The sequence below is a fragment of the Psammomys obesus genome, unplaced genomic scaffold (assembly GCF_907164565.1).
Source record: "Psammomys obesus unplaced genomic scaffold, mPsaObe1.curated_primary_1811, whole genome shotgun sequence".
NCBI lineage: Eukaryota > Metazoa > Chordata > Mammalia > Rodentia > Muridae > Psammomys > Psammomys obesus.
In genome coordinates, this window is record NW_026593286.1 from 9,337,455 (window position 1) to 9,358,501 (window position 21,047).

Consider the following 21,047-nt stretch of genomic DNA (forward strand, 5'->3'; position numbering starts at 1 on the left):
AGATAGATGAGAAAATGTCCCTGCAGAATGTCAGAATAATGAGATATGTCATTTGTCCCAGATCTGCCAGGATAATCCCGAGATTTAAACTGTACCACATTCTGAGCATTTGTATCCCTGCATAACCCTTATCTGTAAATCTGGAATTAAAAAAGAAAAATTACTCTGCACAGTGTCTGTTTGTCAAGAAAAGCATTAACTACAGAAAGATAAACACTGCCACCTGCTGAGAGGACAGAATAAATCAAAGCTTGTAAGTCCATAAACCTTGAAAACAACATCTTCCAGGCTACGTCAAAGGGACTCAATGTGTTCTTTGCTTTCCCTAATGATGCCTGACATGTGGGAGCAAACATTTGAGCAACACACCATATTCCCAGCCAAAGAGCATCAAAGGGGGCTTTGCCAAAAGCAATGAACCCAACGTTTCCTTACAGGCAAAGCAAGTGACTGTCCTTGCCGTTATTTCATCTGCCACTTCCACAGAATTTGCATTTCTTAAAGGTTCACAAATTATTCACAAACTAATTTAGTGCTTCCAGATAAGGGAAGAAAGAGAGCAGGGTGAAGAGAGATAAGGAAGGGAAACAAAGCCAAAATCATCCCCACTTCTGAACATATGTTACATATCTCTAGAGTCACCGTTCCTATTCCTTTCCTTTCAGTAAACATACTGACGTATGAGAAAGTCTTTTGAATATAAAATACCATGACCTTTTTACTTTTGTTGTTTATTTCATAGAGAATCTTAAAAGGTGGGAGGAAGCTGGAGTAATTCACAATTTTATTCAGTTTCTGTTCCTAGTGCCAGGGTGAAAATAAAATGGTAGCTTACAGATTGAATAACAGTAAGGCTGAGAGCTAAAATATACTGAGATCAGTTCTTATGATTTGGTGGCTAGAGGAAAAAAGAAAGAAAGAGAATGATTCCCCTGTTGGCAATAATGGTGCTTCTGAGAGCACATCAAATGATGCATCAAATGTAAAGGATAGGATGGATGAAACTATAGCCATCCCCCGTGACCATGCAATACTTGAACCATAGATTCAACCAAACATGGACCCAAACTGTTTTTGGAAACTGTATTTCTATGAGGAATATGTACCAAACCTTAACATCTAAACTGGCCTTCTCTTCACTACTTAGCACTTCTGGCTCAGTAGAGAATCCTGAAAGATAGTTCATAGTTACCTGGAGAAAATATGTACAAGAACAAGCCAGAAACACTCCAGCCTGGAGTGGGGAGGGGCTCAATGGCCCTCACTCCTGGCTGAGGGTCTGTTAGCCCGTTGGTGGCAGCTAAAGGAAGGAGAATCAGTTTTTTAAGGGTGCTTCTCCGTTACTGCTTTCCACTGGATGGCCCCATATCCCTAAATACATGGCCAGGAAAAATTGGACAATGTTTTGTTTTGTTTTAGGAAAACAAAGGAGGAGAAGGAGATGTGAAATTGGGAGGGGCAGATCTGAGATGAATTAGAGGGAGAAGGAGAAGATGAATATAATCAAAATATATTAACAGAAGGTCAATTATCCTAGGAATGTTAAATTTTGTTTGATTTAAAAATCTAAATATTGTATGAACCCCTGCACTCTACCCTAGCAGTGGACTTGGAAAGGGGCACTTGGAAAGAGGAGGAGATGAGAGAGGAAGGGTGGGATTAAGAGGGACTGAGGGAGGGGGCTACAGCTGGGATACAAAGTAAATATCCTGTGATTAACATAAAAAAATTTAAAAAATCTAAATATGTCTCCATAAGACACTATAAAGCATCAAAATAATTCAGATCTTTACTCTAAGTTCTGAAAAAATGTGGTGTTCTTTTCTCAAAAAAATGTATTTATATGAAGTAATTAAAATAATTAATTATACAAATAGTAACTAATATTCATCTCATGTGTATCATGTGACATATATTCACAATCATCAAAATAGAGTTATTATTATAAATTTTTAAAATAGCCTGACCTGAGAAGCAGGGAGAGAACCTCCCAGCCATGGAGGGTTCAAATCAGAATATATACCCAAACGCTTATGGCCATACCACTTTAGGTATGCCTGATCTCATCTGATCTCATACATAAGTGGAGCTGAGCCTGCTTAGTGCCTGGATTGGAGAATGTGTACCCAGGCAGCCTGACTATATCATTCACAGGAAATATTACAATACCATGCTACCTTTCTTTCAAGTACAAATAAAGTGGTTGTGCCATCACTTTCCATATCATCTTGATTACTTAGGCACTTATTTTTAAGAAAGAGTTTCTTCAGTCCTGGAATCCCAGGCCTATAATCCCAACTTCTCAAGCAGCTGAGGTTGAAAGACCACAAAGTCAAAGCCAGTCTGAGCTACAGAAGGAATTCAAGTGCAACGTGAGAAACTTGGCGAGACACAGTCTCAACAGTATAACAAAATAATACGGTCACATGACTGCCCTAGTTATCTTTCTGTTGCTGTAATAAAACAATGACCCAACCAATGTCAGGGAGGGGTCACGTCATAGTCTGTCGTTGAGGGATGTTAGGACGGGAACTCAAGGCAGAAGTGTGGAGCAGAAATCAACAGAGGAACCCTCTTTACTAGCTTGCTCCCTCCTGCTTGCTCAGCTACCTTCCTTATAGAACTGAGGGCCACCTGCCCAGGGAAGACCCAGAGCACAGTGAGCTAGACCCTTCTACACCAATTAACAATTAGGATGTCCCACAGACACGCCCATAGGACACTCCAATGGAGGCAATTCCTCATCTGGGCTTTTCCCTTCCCAGATGTGTCAAGCTGACAGTTAAAACTAACTGTAACACATGACTAAAGCCAACTAAGGGTCACAAGTATGTGTCTACTTATTTAGAGTCTTAAAAGTAGCTGCCACAGTGGAGAAAACAAAACAAAACAAACAAACAAACAAACAAACAAAAAACAGTAACTTCATTAAAGTGTTGGGGAAACAGGATAGGCATACAATAAATACAACTTTATCTTTATTGCTATGGTTAGGATCCAGAACATCTCCCAAAGTCCCCTGTGTTAAAGGCTTGGTTTCCAGCTTGCTGTTATAGGGAGGTGGTGAAAACCTAAAGAAATGGGGCCATAGGGAGGTTCCAAGTCAGTGGGGGAATGACCTCAAAAGGGACTGTTGGACCCCCTCAGTCAAAACTAACTCACTCTCTCTATCTGTCCCTCCGTTTTCCTCCCTTCTCACTGTCTCTTCTTCTCCTCCCTCCCCTTTCCTCTCCCTCTAGCTCTCTCCTTCTTGGCCTGGCCATGGGGTAAATGACTTTGCTGTCCCTTGAACTCCCTCATCTCCTTTACTACAAGCCCAGGAGTAACTGGACCAACCAGATCCGTACTGAAACTTCTAAAAGGCATGGACAAAAACAAACCTCTTTTAAGTCAATTTTCATTATCCTGGATATTTGATCATAGTGATGGAAAGTTAATTAAACTAAATGATGTAGACAATACACAAGAGTCAGCTCAGAAATCCATTGGAAATGTTAACAGTAAGGCCTGAAACCATAAAACTTCTCGAAGAATCATTAAGGGAATATATTGTGGCACTGGTCTCGATGATGGACATCTATTCTTTTTAACATATCCTTAGAGATGAACCTACCTACATGTATTCTATGCCACTTTCAATACAGAATACATTTGCTGGCAAGAACCATTTTATTCTTTGTGATCTTACTCTCCAAACATATAATGAAACACTATAGATAAGACATTTTGTCTAAAGATTTTATTGAGGAGAAACTGTAACATCAGCCTTTGAGCAGAATCTAGAAGATTCTAGAATCTAGAAGAAGTGCTATAAAGGCACTCTGACTTCATTTATCCATTTGCTGGTGCTACTGAAACACAAAACACAACAGAAACAATGAGTGGCATTTACCGCATACTACACCTGCGCCTGTCATCACCTCAGACAGCACCAAGAGAGGATGTAAGCTCATTGGCTTTCATGCTCATGTCTGTGAGGTGGAGGGCAGGGTGCCCCACAGGTGAGCTGCATGAAAAGGGGAAGCAGAGGAAACAGGCTCACTTGTTCTCTGGAGGTTCAAGTTACTGGTTACTGTTGCCAACAGGCCTGCCCTGCCGCAGGGCCCTCCATCAGCGCCATATCCTGCAGGAATTGTCCTTGCTGCCTGGGGAAGCAAATTGCATGATCATTTTCCCCTTATCTTATTTTTGTTACTCTTTTACGCTGGTTCTAACAGGCGGGCTTTCTCCTCGGCCACTGCTACTCAGCCATGCGTGAAATGTGAGGCTCACCTAAAGGTCACACAATTGCTGATAGCTGAGAAAACCCCCAATGCATATCCCTTCCCCCACATATTGATGTATTCAACAATACATCTCTACTGGGCTATAAAACCATCTGTGCAAAGTGATGGTTCTGACTTGTTTGGGGTATTGGTGTCCATTACCACCAGCTCAGCAATAACCATCAGACCCGTGGATGGCTGGAAAAGTACAGTGACCAGCGAGACAGGTTTCTAAATGGCTACCTTACCTAGAGCAACAGAATTAAAAGTCACAAAAGCTTACTGCCAGTGGCAGGACACACTCTTGTGAGCCCTAGTACAACAAAATGCCACCTGGCATAGTGGTTAACACCTCCAAAGCTAGCACTGGGGAGGCCACAGCAGGATTGCCCCAAGTCTAAGCTAGACTGCACTACATAGCAAGGGAAGGCCACCTGAAGATATATATCAAGACCCTGTCTCAAAACATTTTTTATAAACCCAACAATAACAAAAAATATCAATAATGATAGTCAAATGAAATTCCAAGATAAGCCAAGCACTCTGGAAAATGGAGCAGAGGTTGGGCGTGAACTCCTTTTAGCATCCTTTTAAAAAATCTAGTAGCCTTAAGGAGCAGTAGCACATGCCTGTGATCCCAGCACTCAGGGAACCAGAGGCAGGTGGATCTCTGTGAGTTCAAGGCCAGCCTGGTCTACAAAGCGAGTCTAGGACAGCCGAGGCTACACAGAGAAACCCTGTCTCTAATAACAAAAACAAAACAATCTTGTAGCCAATTTAAAACTAAAACCAGGTCTATGATGTTTATTTCTCCGATACCTGTAATGACTATATTTCCTTTATAGTTGAAAGCACATGAAAATATTTCATCAGTGTGTCCCTCGAGGACCTGGAGACACTGGCCACTCTGAACATCCCAGATTCTGGCTGTCTTATCAGAGCTGCCCGTCAGGAGACGGTTTCCTTGGGGATTGAAAGAGATCTGCAAAGAGACCACAACAGGTTGATATTTGGGTTAACAGCAGACTTCCATCAGCAAAACGAGAGCTGAGCACTCCTTTTCTCTCTGTCCTGGTATTTATTTTTAGAACAATTTCCTCCTGATGAGAAAAATATAGGGACTAATATCTAAAAATTCAAACCTAGATGCTAACGTTCAATCACATGCTCGCTCACATTTCTAACCGTAAAAAAAAATAACAAAGCACCTGTACACTTTGAGTAGTCTCCAACAGTTTCTTCCCAAAGAATCATGGTTCCCTGCTCACCCAAAGGAGAAGCAGAGCCAGGTTGTAGTGAAGGACAGAGCAAACTAGATCTATCACCTCTGCGGCACATTCTGTCACTAAAGGTTCATAGAGGCCCTTTCCGTCTGCCCCACAGAAAGAGCAGACACCCAGGACAGGGCTGCAAGAGGATGTTCATCCGTTGCACCCAAAATGCATCACTTTCAGATAATACGTTTGGATACTTCCCCTAGACCAGGCATTCTCCTTCAGTGTCTGAGTGGCACAGGGACCTGCTGCTGGCCCTTGCATTCCTCTGATAGGTCTGGTTACAGCCAGGTATGTTTATCATAAGACAATGATTTGAGCCACTTCCACTGGGACTGAAGACAGGAGGAGGACAGAGCTGTGCCTGTTTCCCATCCCTACCTCACCAGCGTCTGCAAAATGCCCAGCGTGGTGGAAGCTCTCAGAGGATTACTGATACCCATACTCCTCTGAGCCATCCTCATGAAGCTCACTGGGCCGCACATAAAACTAGAAGAAGACCGACTGGAAATAGGAAGGGGATCTACAGGAGAGGAGGACAAGAGTGGCCAGTGGGGATGAATATGATCACAATATGTTATACACGTGTGGAAAGCATTATAATAAATCCACTATTGTACACAGTGAATATGTCCTAATGTTTTAAGTGTTTGGTGAATGAATAAGTGAAGCACTAATTGTTTTAGCTCTGTACTCCTTATGAATATTGCCAGACAGTAAGTAATTTCATGAGCAATATATTCCAATTTTTTTATAATCACATGTTCACAAAAAGAACCATGCATTCATAGAGGGAAAATAACAAACATGATGGTAGCTACTTAGCCAGGCACTTGGGAACATGACCCAGGGTGCCCTTCCATGCCCTAATTTCCCATGCCCTCTTGCCACCCCTTTATCTCTCAGTCCATGAAGTGGTCAGTGGCACCCATTGCCATGAATACAAGCAATTACCAGCCACAGGGCAATGGCTACCGGCAACATGGGTAAAGAAGAAGGGATGGAAAAACACAGAGGCAGTGCTGGAATCTGGCTATGAATTTTCAGAGTTCTGAAGTAATTAAGCTATTATTCCATAAGGAAGAAGCAGACAATATCTCACTTATAAAACCAAGAATTTGGGCTGAGCTGGGAAGCAAGAGTCCCCAGTTCCAGCATACTCTGCCATGTTTCAGGGGACACATACAACTTTCAGACTCTCATCGGGTAGCTCTGTTCTGTGGAGGTTCTAAAAAGTGCTCAATAAAACCCTAAGATACAGCCCTGGAGTTTCAAAATGGGTAATTTTATACGTTGTTAAATATTTCCAAATATCACTTTATCCATTACATCTAATTCAAAGGTCCCTTGAGGCACCACATGCTTCTCTGCATAATACAAACTTGCCTGTTTACTAGAACTATAAAAAAAAAAAAGCACTTTACAAGCTCCTTAAATTGCTGAGCTGGGTATTTTCAGCTAATTAAATATTTGCTGATGTTTGAAAAGAAAACTGTTTTATGCTTTTTAAGTGTTTAGGCAATCATTTGTTTTTGCTGAATCAGAGAGAACAGACTCAAAAAATAAAGGCTTAGGTAGTTGAGTTTTAGAGCAGCATGATATAATTAAAGATACTTTAATATCTCAGGTCCCAATATACCTGTCTTTTCTGGGAGATTGGGGTGATTGTTTGGGTTTTTTTTTTTATTGCTTGAGATAAAGTACCATTTAGCCCAAGCTGGTCTTGAACTCCTGATCCTCCTGTCTCTGCCTCCAAAGGGCTGGAATTATGAGCATGTGCCACCATACCCAGATAACACCTCTAGGATGTAAAGACACAGGGTGTTATGCAAGCAACATGAGGTGTAGGTCTACTCTCTATGAAATAAATGAGCTTGTTGATATTTTTTACAGGAAAATTAACTGAAATCCCTAGATTCCTAGCAAGTTGACTGTGTGTAGGTGAAGCCTAGTCTGATTCGAACATTTTTTTTTAATTAATTCAATTTATATCTCTGTCCTGGCCCCCTCCCTCCTCTCCTCCCAGTCCTTCCGTCCCTCTCGCATCCCCTCTCCTCTCTCAGAATAGGGAAGCTCCTGTACCCACACACCCCAGCTCATCTCGTCCCATGAGGACTGAGTTTGTCTTCTTCCCCTGAGGCCTGGTAGAGCAGTCCCATCGGGGGAAGTGATCAAAAAGCAGGCCGTGCAGTCCATGTCAGAGATGTCCCCACTCCCCTAAATAGTGGCCCCACTTGAGGCTCATGCTGCCCATCAGCTGCTTATATGTAGAGGATCCAGGTCCAGTCCAACCCACTGGCCTTGGTTGGTGCTTCAGTCTCCAGAGGCCCCTCTGGGCCCTGGTTAGTTGGCTCTCTTGGTCTTCTTGTGCAGCTTTTGTCACCTCTAGGTCCATTTCGCCCTTCCCCCTCCTTTCCAGTAGACTCCCTATGCTTTGCCCAGTGTTTAGCTTTGAGTATCAGTATCTGTTTGAACTGTTGCTAGGTGAAGCCTCTCAGAGGACAACTCTGAAAGGCTCCCATCTGCAAGCATATCGGAGTATCCTTAAGAGCGATAGGGGTTGGCTTTCTTCCATGGGGTGATTATTAGTGTTGGGCCTGGCATTGGTTAGATATTCCCTCTATCTCTGTTCTATCTTTGACCCTACAGGTCTTATATATTTTAAAGGGTAAGCTGTTACATATAAACTTGGAGGGTTAATTTGTAGCCTCTATTATCCTACTTGTATTAAACATACTCTTTTTTTTTTTTTGTTTTTAAACAATGAACACACTGCTCCAAATGAGAAGACAACTCACCTTTGATATTTCTCCTTCATGGCCTTCCAGCTTAGTTATGCATTTTCTTGTGGTTGCATCATAAACTCTTGCTGTTCCTTTTGGAGAGAGAGGGGGATGTTCATTAGCCCAGGACTGGAATACAGGGCTTCACCTTACCTAAAAGTCTGGCCTCTGGCAAATAAAGCCCTAGCAGAGCTTGTCCTTCCTGTGTCAAAAGCCATGGTCAACCTTCTAAATGCAATCTGTCCCATTGCAGAAGAGGCTACAGGGGACTTACTCTCTCTGTCTCTAACACTGTTGGAAGAGATCAAGGGCGTCCATGTTGAAGAAGGAATGACATGTGGAATAAGAAAGAATGAAGTAGATAGATAATTTTTGAATGTTATTTTAGAATTGGTATGATTGCAAACATAAAGCTTACAGCTGGAATGCTTCACATCCAGTAAGTCAGAAGTGTGGGGCGACTTAAGAAGGAAGACCAGGACTTGAAATAAATTATGTGATGCACAGACTCCCTGTGACATCATAGCTACGGAATACAGGATGGGAATGAACTCAGAAGTAAGACTTCTAGGTCCACATCCCACACCCATTATTTCCTAACTCTGCGTCCTGGAATGAGCTACTTTAGCTACTTTATGTACACTTGAGCTCTCTCAGCTGGAAAACGGGGACAGCAATTATACCAGGCTGTGTTAATTATCCATTATTGTATAACAAACTTATCTAAACTTATGAACCTCAAACAATAAAAAATGTATCATTTGGGAGTTAAATAAGAGTGCTCTAAATCTGAAAGCTTCTTAGGAAGCACAGAATCAGTTCTTAGGATACCCCAAAAGAAGAGGTCATTTTGAAATAATGTTTTGTGGAACAGTGAATGGACAGAATCGATACTGGATGAACTGTGGGTAACAACAAAATAAAAACAACCGAACTTGTATTTTAGTCAACTCTTCCCCCCTCATCCTGCTGATCCTCCAACCCTATCCCCGGCAGATGTTGCTGAGTGACATCCAAAAAATATTCTCTGCAATGTAACATTTTATGTAATAAGTGTGTGCGAAGACTTATGCCCTATCTTGTTTTACTTCACGCTAACTGCAGTAAGATAAATTACAACAAGAAACCATAGAGCACTTGCAAGGGCATGACGTACATGCCAGTGTGCACTGTGTGTGCTTATAGGGAAAAAGGAAGAAATTACGCAGCATTTTACACAATAAAATCAACAGCAACATGACACAGGATATAGCTCCGCATCATGCAGTTATACTGAAATATAAGCTAACGGAGAAGTGAGGTAAAAACCTCACACAACTCCATGCAATGTCATCAAGGCCGAGACCCAGCCTAAAGCCCGCAGGTCTTCACTGTGGGCATGCAATAGCGTGTGGGATCACATGTCACCTCCAAGGATGTGCTCTGCATGCAGTACGATAGCTTAAGCAGCTCGTTTAAAGATTCACTCTCTATTTAATTGTGTGTTTCCGTATGTGTCTTGTGTAGGTGCATATTATAGGTGAGCGCAGGTGCTCGTGCAGACCAGAAGAGAGTGTGGCATCCAATGGAACTGAAGTTGGAGGCATTTGTGAGCCCCCCAATATGAGTGCTGGGAATCAAACTTAGACCCTCAAGAGCAGCAAGCACTCTTTACCACGGAGCCATCTCACCTGCCCCTCTTATGCAGATTTTTTTTAATTTTTATTTTTCCTATTAATCACAGTCTATTCCCTTTGTATCCCACTGTAGCCCCATTCCCTATCCCCTCCCAATGCTACCCTCACTCCCACTTCCTCTTCTTCTCCTGTGCCCCTCAACGGAAGAGGGAGAAAAACCGGAACAGAACAGGAGCCTATCACAGAGGGCCTCTGAAAGACTATCTAGCAGTGTTTCAAAACATATGCTGAGACTCATAGCCAAACTTTGGGCAGAGTGCAGGGAATTGTATGAAAGAAGGTGAAGATAGAAAGACCTGGAGGGAACAGGAGCTCCACAAAGAAAGCAACAAAACCAAAAAATCTGGGCATAGGGGTCTTTTCTGAGACTGATACTCCAAATAAGGACCACGCATGGAGATAACTTAGAACCCCAGTACAGATATAGCCCATGGCAGCTCAGTGTCCAAGAGGGTTCCCCAATAATAGGAACAGGGACCATCTCTGACAAGAACTCATGAGCTGGCTCTTTGATCACCTCCACCTAATGGTGGAGCGGCCTTACCTGTCCACAAAGGAAGACAATGAATCTAGTCCTGCTGAGACCTGATAGACTAGGGTCAGATGGAAGGGGAAGAGGACTTCCTCTGTCTCATGCATATTTTTAAGTGATAGAAAAGATATGAAACTGAATCACACATAACATCACCAAATAATGGAGCACAGTGTGGTAGCATGCAAGATGTCAAACATCTTACACATGGGAAGCCCAGCATTACCAAGGGCTTTAAGGACATGGCGCAGTTAAGAGTATTGTTACACATGATCACTGGGAAGGAAAAAATAGTCATTGTGCAGTATAATACATGGTACCAGAAGCTGTCATAGAAATAACATGTCCTCATATGCATCATGTTGTATGACAGAACACATGAAAAAATATCACTCCTATTCATGGCATCATATATGCTTGAAAAAATGTCATGCTATACTGTAGAATCAAAGTTGGACGTGGTGTTCAAATATCATCTTCAGGAGATGGTAGGGACATATGTAGCATCAGCGTATGAATCTTCAGAATAAGCTCTGTATAAAGCTGTGTGGTGTTTCACCTCACTACTTTCACACCTCAAACTACAGAAGTGGGTACAGTCAGTGAGAATGTCTAAATATGGCATACTATCATAAAGGAGCTTTAGGAGATGAGAAGAAACAGTGTAACATAATACGGGATTGCTGGGGATATGGCATTTCTATAATGTTAAAGCTATGATACAAAAGAGAGAGAAAGCACGGGACTTGGCTAAATGGATAAAACACAGATAGTATCACATTACATTTATCCAAGAAGGTTGGAATATATGTATTTGAAGACAGGGTTTCTCTGCATAGACTTGGCTGTCCTGGACTCACTTTGTAGACCAGGCTGGCCTCAAACTCACAGAGATCCTCCTGCCTCTGCCTCCCCAGTGCTGGGATTACCGGCATGTGCCATTGCACCCGACTCCTAGTATAATATACGTGGAAAGCATAAATAACAAGGCGACATACATGACATGCAAGCTTCAGCATGTCACTCATTAACCAGAAGATGGCATAGATGTGATACACTTTAATGCACTGTCATAAAAGATAAGCCTATAATATGCTCGTACATCATAAGTGGACATCAAACTGATCCAACAGATAACATTTCGCTAAATGTGGCTTTTCAAGATGATGAGATAGCATCTCAGGTTCTTTTCAAGGCATTGGATATGACATAAGACATCATGGTTCATGGGACACAGGAAGAGCAGACAGACACAAAGTTATCACCAGACATAGTAATTTGGGATATGGAAACACAATGCCACACCACATGTGGCCGTCAGAAAGATAACAGAGACGGGCATACCAGCATCCGTGATCTTTCTGGAGATGGGTCACATACAGTGACGATGTCCGCGTGCTGATCAAGGTGATAACACAATATAGCATTACTCCCAGCTATAAAAGGAACATCAAAAACCCAGTGCAGCCGCTTAAGGAATAATTCATATTAGGGTACCATGCATTTATAGCAGAAAGATGGCATTCACACATTAAATATCAATTTTGTTTGGGGGATTTTTTTTTTTTTTTGAGATATGGTCTTACTATGTAGTCTGGTTATCCTGAAACTTGCTATGTAAAACAAGCTGACTTGGAATTCACTATGTAGACCAGGCTGGTCCAGAACTCACAGAGGTCTGCCTGCCTCTGAGCCCTTTCTCTAGGCCCTGCTCATCATAACCATTGTCCAGAGTTACAGAGGTATGTTACAAGAAGTTATATTTCAATGATTGATTTTATGATATTGATCCTATGAGTGCAAATTCCTAAATTTACACAGTATGGTGGTATTTCATGAGAGTGGGTGCTATGAGGCCTATTTAGACTGTTGATTATGAACTAAGGAATGTGATCACCAAGGAGGACAGGAAAGCAGGTAAAGGACCAACGAGAATGAAAACCATTTCAAAGGACAGCATGTGGAAAACTTTTCTTTCCTGTTACTAATATTTTCCTTATGCCATAGTAAATAGAGCTGTGTGGTTCTGACCCAAGAATAGACATGGATCACAAGTAGAGAGCTCGGGAGAGGCTCACACACGTGGTTCCCACCCCATTGCCCAGTCCAGTCCAATGGGGGAAATACAATGTCACATGGATGTGGATATGGGAAACAATGAGCTCACAATTCTACCTACTCCACATGCAGAAACTACTGCACTAAAATGTAAATGCGAAAGCTATAGAATCTCTACATTATATCTTTCTGCATATAGCAAGTTCCCCATGACTTGTGGGGTTAGGGACTTCCTTATTTGTTACTTGATAGTTGCTGTGTGAAGAACTCAGGAAGAGTTGTGCTGACTAAGGGTCTCTTTGCTGTGATTAAAGTGTGTGCCACCATGCACAGCTTAAATACCATTCTTTGTAGTTACGCAAAAGAAGAAGCAAGTACGTGGAGACATCATACGTGATATTTAAATTCATGACGAATACATAGGGTGGAATTTACGGTTATCATAAATCACATAATACCATCATGCATAATTATCCAAAAAGGGTGAACATAGAGCTTCCGTGCCCACAAATCTACCAGAGATGTGAATAATGGCAAGGCATCACATATTTGTCACAACGGGTCACAGCAAAACCATACTGTGACTTAAAATTTAAATAAGAGACACACTGTGTTTTTGTCTTGTAGCTGGAGTCGACAAGATCATTCTGTATCACCAGAGAGTTTTACCCATAGCATAGAGGGATTGCACAAGGTTATCAAAGATGAAAGTAGTCAGACTGCACTACTGTATATATAGTATTTTAAAGTGTGTACCTACAGCGTAACAGGATGCATGGTTGTCATATGACCTACGGAATAGAACCATGCAGAGATTATGCAGAAAACACAGTGTTATGAAATTGTCAAAGGGATAACATGTTAATAGAGCATCATGTGTGATCTTCAAGGAGATTACACAAGCATTGTGCAAAGCTGATACAATCAGTGCAATAATAAACCCAGTTTAAAAAAAGGTAATACGTATACAATATATTACCGTTATTCAATGAATTATGTGAAATTAAGATTATCTGTGTGGGGCATAGAGTAAGATACTGTCAGTATAGATAATGTATATATATATATATATACATATATATGTATATGATGTATATATATATATATATATATATATACATCATGTATCAATCCACTCATATATATAGCAACATATAGAGTATGATTTTGTCAGTAGAGATCATACACACAAACACACACTACAGGATTACATAGAGTAAGATATTGTTAATAAACATTAAGTATATATATATTCATACTACAAGCACCATATGGTAAATAAGGAATGTGGCATGTAACCTGACATAAATTCCAAGAATTTGCAAATTTTACTGTTATGTCAGAGGTGAGTTTTTCTTTAACTTATGACTCTGACACACTGTGGCATAAGACATGATCATCCAGAGAGTATGGCTGACATTGTGGATTCTTATAAATTATGATAATCAGTGAGATGACAAGGTACTGTCATTTGTAGATAGAATGGAAGCAGTATAGCTTCACCAATATTATTGGAATGTGTGTCATTCACACAGTGCACAGGATCATGAGTGGTATTTAAGTAGATGAAACATAAAGTGGTACCATACATGTAACTGCCCAGTGTAAGGCCATAACTGGTCATCAAAGTGATGATCAAGAGCATAGTGTTGGAAAGCAGACATTAAGAAAACTTTATATAATGCGTAGCATCAAGGACAGGGGTACACAATATTATACCACTGTATAACCATACCATTTATAGTTAACAAGTGGCATTATATATGATGAGCAGGGCAACGGCACAAAATCAGAATGGGGACTTGGGGTTTCAAAAGCATATATGATCATCAGAGGATTTTGTAGTTGCCTATGAATGAGGTAATGAAAGTACATGCTAGGATATGTTTCTCTATGAGTGAGAGACATGGTGTAGCAGTACGTTATCTATAAAGAATGGATGCAGTTTATAGTGGTGACATTAATAATGGCCAGGTTGATAAATCCAACAGAACGGAGTACCATACACAATCATCAAAGAGATGACTCTGACCATGGCACCATATGCATAGAAGACATCTAAGCCTGTACAGTCATGTGTGGCCCTATTGGTGCAGTGACATGCACAACAGAAAACATCACATGATTATTAAGAATGTGACATGGATCCAGGATTCATGACGCAGTCAGCCATGCCCACTCTTCAGAGAATGCGCTGGGAGGACCAGCCTGGGCTACAGACTGGTCAATCTGGACAACTTAGTGAGATCCTATCCCAGGATATAACTCACTGGAAAAGTGCTGCTGAGCTAATGGTGAGCTCTAGATTCAGTGCCCCAACAGCACACACGCACAAAGAAGGTGACATGGACACACTGCAGTGACATACATGTCATTGTGGACATCGGCTCTCAGGGATCATGGTATAAAGTCAGGCACCATTTCCAAGGAAAACATAAATTCCTCCATAACTCAAATGTGTCGCCATATGACTTACCATCAGCAGAAGCTGTTGCAATGAGTTTCCCTGTGTAATCAAAGCAGCTGTCTAGTATCTCATCATCATGGCCTGTCAAAGTTGCCAGGCATTTCCCGGTTGTAGCATCCCACAACTGAAATTGAGAGAAAATGAAATCATCAACTAAGCAACTAAAGTCCTCCCCAAAATGGGAAGATGCCCAATGATCTTCATGATATTAGTGTGTCTTGCTAAAGAACTGTGCTAAAAGGATACATTTCACCCTCCCTGATCAGCTAATTCTACATTGATTTATGACTATGACCATGGTCAGCCATATGGCCACAGGAAAATCAAAGAGGAGACATTTAGAATTTTCTACAGTGTTAAGGAAAAAAAAAAAAAATCCTAGCGGTATGCGTTAGGGACTAACATGACAGGATGAATAGGGGTTTGATCCCAAAGTGTGAGGACAGAAAATGGAAAGCACATCATGAAATTTATGTGTTTTTGTATAAAATCAGGTGACAAATGATTATCAACTCTCAGTAAATATTTTTGAAGAGAAGAGACACTACAGCAGGAAGAAACTCATTTAAGGCTCGTTGGGGCCATGCCAATTCTAAATATGCACACAAAACAGCAGGACACTGGATGAGACTAATGTGGCTTTTCAAACAAGATCCTCATTGCTTTTGGAGCAATCAAAATTGTTTTATCACTTCCCAGTTCCTTCAAGCTTAGGAAAATTCACACTTGAAATAAAAATGACCAATTATTTATCAGGCTGTGCTTAACTGTATGCCCTCCTTGAAGTCTGTTAGTGTTATGATGAAGGACGCAGTATGGAGGAGAGAGACAATGAACAAAGCAAGGCTGACTCTGAGCTCACCATGCATGTCTTGTCCATGGAGCCTGTTAATATGAGAGAGCAATCCCAATTGAACAAGGCGCTGCTGATCTCAGCACAGTGGCCAATTAAAGTGTGCACCTTCCTGCAAGACAGAAATAGTCACAACGGGTACAGGGTGTTGTCCTGGTTTCCTTTCTGTTGTGTGACAAACCGTCCTGAAGAGAGCACTATAGGGGAGGACGGGCTTCAGCAGAGCATTCCAGGTTACAGTCAGTTCAGGGAAGCCACGTCACAGGTCAGGGACTCAGACAAGCTCGCCACATCCCAGAGGAGAGTGAGCTCACCCCACGTCTTATGCCCCAGGCCTCCGACTAGCTCAGATAACTTCCTTCATTCTTACACAGTTTAGGGCCCAGCCTAGGAAACGGTGCTGCCCACATCCAGAACAGGGTCCTTCTACCTCAATGAACCATCAACACAGTCTCCCGCAGATGTGCCTGTAGGCCATCTTTATCTAACAAATCCCTCTTCCCTGGTGACTCTGGCCATTGGTACTCAGCAGTCGGTTGTGACGCCTTTGGTAAGCCTCTGTCCCCAAAAATAATTACATTACAGCAGCAAATTGTTATAAAGTACTATCGAAAACAATTTTATGTCTGGGGTCACCGCAGCATGAGGAACTGAATTAATGGGCCACAGCGTTAGGAAGGCTGAGAGCCACTGTTCTAGGTTGTGTCCACTTAACAATAAAAACTAACTCCCACAAGTGTTTTACTACAGCAGATGCAGACACGGTCAAGCCCGTATGTGTGAACTGAACTGTGATAGTTACAAAATTACATTCTGGATAATAAAACAAAAAAATAGGTCTAGTGTCACTTGAAAAGAGAACATCAGTTTCAACAAATTGATGCACAGAAGTTTTAAGCAATCAAAGATCTTGTGACTGATCTTGTGAGATGGCTCCAGCAGTTAATGCACCTTCTTCAGTTTCTAGCACCCATATCTGAACTCACAACCACCTGTAACGGGGGGCAGGGGGTCGAGGATCCTCCCTGGCTACCCTGTGTGCCAGGCAGGCATGTGCTGCACATACATACATGAATGTAAAAAAATCTCATATACATAAAATTAAAAAAAAATCTTTGTTTTAAAAGATAATAAGATTGTGCCTGGATTATTCCAGCCCCAAATAGTTTCTGGTTTAGTAAGTAACATGTTTATATATCATAGTGTACCCCAAAAATTTGTACAATTTGTGTAACTTTGAAAAACAATATTTAAAAAGATGGAGATGTGAACTACCCTGTTCCATTATTTAACAGCTTATACATGAATTGAATTATCACACTGTACATATAAATATATACAATTAAAATAAAAATTTAAAACTATAACTTTAAAATAGCATTTTGCTTTTGATTTTTCAAGACAGGGTTTCTCTGTATAGCCTTGGCTGTCCTGGAGCTTATTCTGTAGACCAGGCTGGCCTCGAACTCAGGAGTCCACCTACCTCTGCCTCCTGAGTGCTTGACTAAAGGTGTGTGCCACCGCACCTGGCTAAAGTAGCATTTTGTAAAGGAATGGGGAATGATTCAGAAAGGCAGTCTAAGACTCTAGAAATGGCCATAAGAATCAACGATTACAACTAGAAAGTAGCTCAGCAATCAGAGTGTTTGCTTTCATAGCTTGCAGAACACTGTGGGTTAATCTCCAGCATCTTCAGTCAGGTGTGGCGGGCAAGAATCCCAGCATCCAAGCGATGGCAGCATGAGGATCAGAAGTTCCAGATCATCTACAGCTACAAAGAGACTTTGCGGCCAGCCTGAGCTACATGGGAATCTGACTCCAAAAGTTAGTTAGCTGATAATTAATTTGCTAAATAATTCATGAAAACACATGAGTGGGTCCTACAGATCCATGGGCATTCAGGAGCTGTGCGTCAATGGTTGAAAGGCCCATCCTTCTGTCATGCTTTCTTCAGTATCTCTTGGATGATGGCATTGGTAAGGAATCCCTCTATCCAAATTTGGAATCCAAGAGTGGAGTTTTCCAACACAAGCTAACTTCCTAACAAGTACAACCAACAACCATTAGAATGGAAATTGAAGTTCTTGGGCTAAATTGAGATTGGGGAATTAATGATGTGAGTTTTAATTCATGATATCCAACCTTACCATACTAAGATGTCATTGAAATTTGATTATATAGTACATGGGACTAAGAACAGCTATGTAACCAGGATCCTCATAACACTCTCCTTTATGTTGTTGCTTGACATTATTTGTGGGAAATCAGTTATTTTGTGGATCAGAAATCCCCTAGAGAATCAACTATGGGAATTAGAGAAATGGCTCATGGTTAAGAGCACAGACTGCTTTTACAGAAAGCCCAGATTTGGTTCCTAGCACCTACATGGCAGTTTTCAAGTATGAAGTGACCAGACACATTTGTGGTGCTAATACATATACATGCAGGCAAATTACTAAAACATGTTAAAAATAGTAATAACCAACTATGAGTTATACTCCTTCAGAATTTAAATCACAACAGCTTAGACAAAGCTATGCTAGTACATAACACAGAATCTTCTAAAACCCTCACACAGTTCACAAATACCTAGAAAATTACCTTCCAGTACTAGCATCCCATACAACAACTGTGTGGTCAAAGGACCCTGTGATTATTCTGTCCCCTGAAGTGTCAAATGACAAGGAAATGATTTCTGCCAAATGACCCTGGAAAAAAGAACAGGTACAGTCATGTACATGTATAGATAACAGCACATAGATAAGAGTATATGCAGACAAGGGCATAGTGTCATCCAAAAGAACTTAGACAAGAGAAAGCTGCAGGGAGAAACCGGAAATCCTGCTCGGCTGGGCTGGGAGGAGCTGCGCATGTGCACAGCTTTCTCTGCAAGGTGAGGAGAATTTGGTGACACGTGCAGAGTAAATCAGCAAAGCTCCTTGCCTTGGCACTTCAAGCAGGTTCACTGCAGAATAATGAAGTAATTGTAGGGCAGGACGGGGTTATTTTTTTAAATAAAAGAATATATTTGGGAAAACTTAGAGTCTTTTTTATTTTATTGAAAAGACTTTAAAGGGCCGGCTTCATGCAGGCATGATGAGTGGCGGGCAAGAGAAAACAGTAGACGGGGTAATCTAATATCTTTATAAAGGAAGAGACTCCTGCGACAGTGTGATGTAGAACTGGTCAAGGATAGGCAGCTGCCTCTGTTCTCTCTCTCTCTCTCTCTCCTCTCAGGCTAATCCTGAGGATCCTACTGTATGAAACCATATGAAAAAGTTCCTCCTACAGTAAATTCTGATAATCTGGAAAGAAGACCCTGTTTGGGTATGAGCTTCATTTTCCTATTTCAGTAAATAAATACAGTTAAATACTTTTATCTCTATTATTTTTGCTTTGCTCTGCTTCTGCACTCTAGCCTTGAACACACAGTCCTCTTAACATCTGCACTGCTAGGATATCTCTTTCTCTCTCTCTCTCTCTCTCTCTCTCTCTCTCTCTCTGTGTGTGTATGTTTAGTGTATGTATAGGTGCACATATTGATTGGTTCACTTACCTGTGTAGGCATTTGTGGAGGCCAAAGGTCAACTTCACATATCATTCTCCATCACTATCCACCTTAATATTTTTAAGACAGAGTCTCTCACTAGACTTAGAGCTGACTGTTAGACTAGGCTGGTTGACCAGCAAGCTCCCAGGACCCGTCTGTCTCTACCATACAAATACTGGGGTGTGTAACCTGTTACATACCTGCCATGTAAATGAGTGCAAGGAATCCAAACTCACTGTCTCATGCTTGGAGGGACGTTAGAGGTACTTTTCCTATCGAGATAGCTCCGCGGCCCTTGGTTATATTGGTAAATAATAAAATAGTTTAAGTGCTCGTTTACAAGTTGACTTGCTGCTGAGGTGAAGCATAGCTGAGCACTGGTATTTGGGGCAGGCACACCAGTGCTTTCCACCAGCAGATGGGTGCACACGTCAGAGCAGAGTTTGCTCTTCCAACGAGGCACAGCAGAGACAGTAGGAGGAGAAATAACGTTGAAACCACAAACACAAACTGAAGTAAAGCTTTCCCTCTACATGTTCCTGAAAGAAAGGCCAATCAAGAAGCTCTGTTCCATGCTGGCATTAATAATGCTACATCCTCAAATTTAAGGACAAACAAACAAAACGCTGTTGAAATATCTTTTAAAATAATGGCTTTTTTTCTTCTCTTGTTTTAGTCTACTTTTGATTTTCTTAGAGAAAGTATCCTTTTTATACATGTTTGGTGTGAGTTTTTAAATTTCACTTATCCCTTTAATAGGACAAGGAAGCTAGCATCCCCATCGGATGGTTCCCAAGTTGTGGCCACTTGGGCTGTATGGGATGAAGTGGAGGGAGACAGGTCCTGGGAAGGTGCTCAGACATGTGGTGGCAAGAGGCAAGACCAAAAACCACACCCGTCCTCTCTGTGGTTCGTGCCCTTTGGTCTTTGTGCTTCCCATTCCTGACCCTGCTCATTCTCTGTCACCAGAAGAATTCTAAACTGAGCATGAAAGGGGAGGGAGAGAATGAACCATAATCTCAGAAAGAACCTTCTGGAATGGCTCAATTCTGCATCTCCCAAACACAGCCCCTACCTCTTCTCTTTCAGCCAGGTAGACAGCAGATGCAAAGATGCTGGGATTTACATAATAAAAACAAAAGCCTGCTTGGTTTCTCCAGCACCTTCACCTGAGTCTGCAAACCAACATGACATCTCCCATCCTTTAAAAGCCAGTGGCTCAGGAACTTCTTAGACAGCCTGTGTTTCATACTAAAGAACATCTAATAATCAACACAAATGATAGGCTAATCAACAATATGGACGTACTGTTAGAGTGACCACTTCCTCTCCATTCTGAATGTCCCATAGTTTGGCTGTTGTATCCATACTTCCTGTAGCAACCACTGTACTTTGAGGGTTGAATGACAGACACACCTACAAACACATGAAATGGGGGAAACACGATGCTTTGAACTCTTAGTTATACATGGAATCTCTTGCAGCTCTCTTAGCATATTCAGGTTCAGTAGGTTTGTATAAGAGCACACCAAGCCATAGACAGTGAGGAACCTGTTATCTCCAAATAGAACCGTGAGCAATCTCCTTCT

The 21,047-nt window shown here is 41.5% G+C and overlaps 1 protein-coding gene across 1 annotated transcript in view; it reads right to left on the reverse strand.

Moving 5' to 3' along the window:
* Nucleotides 1-3,806: 3,806 nt before the first annotated feature.
* The window catches only part of Daw1 (dynein assembly factor with WD repeats 1), a 42,094-nt gene continuing 24,853 nt past the window's right edge, over nucleotides 3,807-21,047 (reverse strand). Inside the window, exons 7-14 of the mRNA XM_055616955.1 lie at nucleotides 20,767-20,874; nucleotides 18,510-18,616; nucleotides 15,918-16,020; nucleotides 15,065-15,179; nucleotides 8,338-8,414; nucleotides 5,085-5,247; nucleotides 4,043-4,145; nucleotides 3,807-3,851 (exon numbers count right to left, since the gene is read on the reverse strand). Coding sequence (XP_055472930.1) covers nucleotides 4,111-4,145; nucleotides 5,085-5,247; nucleotides 8,338-8,414; nucleotides 15,065-15,179; nucleotides 15,918-16,020; nucleotides 18,510-18,616; nucleotides 20,767-20,874 — 708 coding nt within the window. The 3' untranslated portion in view covers nucleotides 3,807-3,851; nucleotides 4,043-4,110. The remainder of the gene's footprint in view (nucleotides 3,852-4,042; nucleotides 4,146-5,084; nucleotides 5,248-8,337; nucleotides 8,415-15,064; nucleotides 15,180-15,917; nucleotides 16,021-18,509; nucleotides 18,617-20,766; nucleotides 20,875-21,047) is intronic.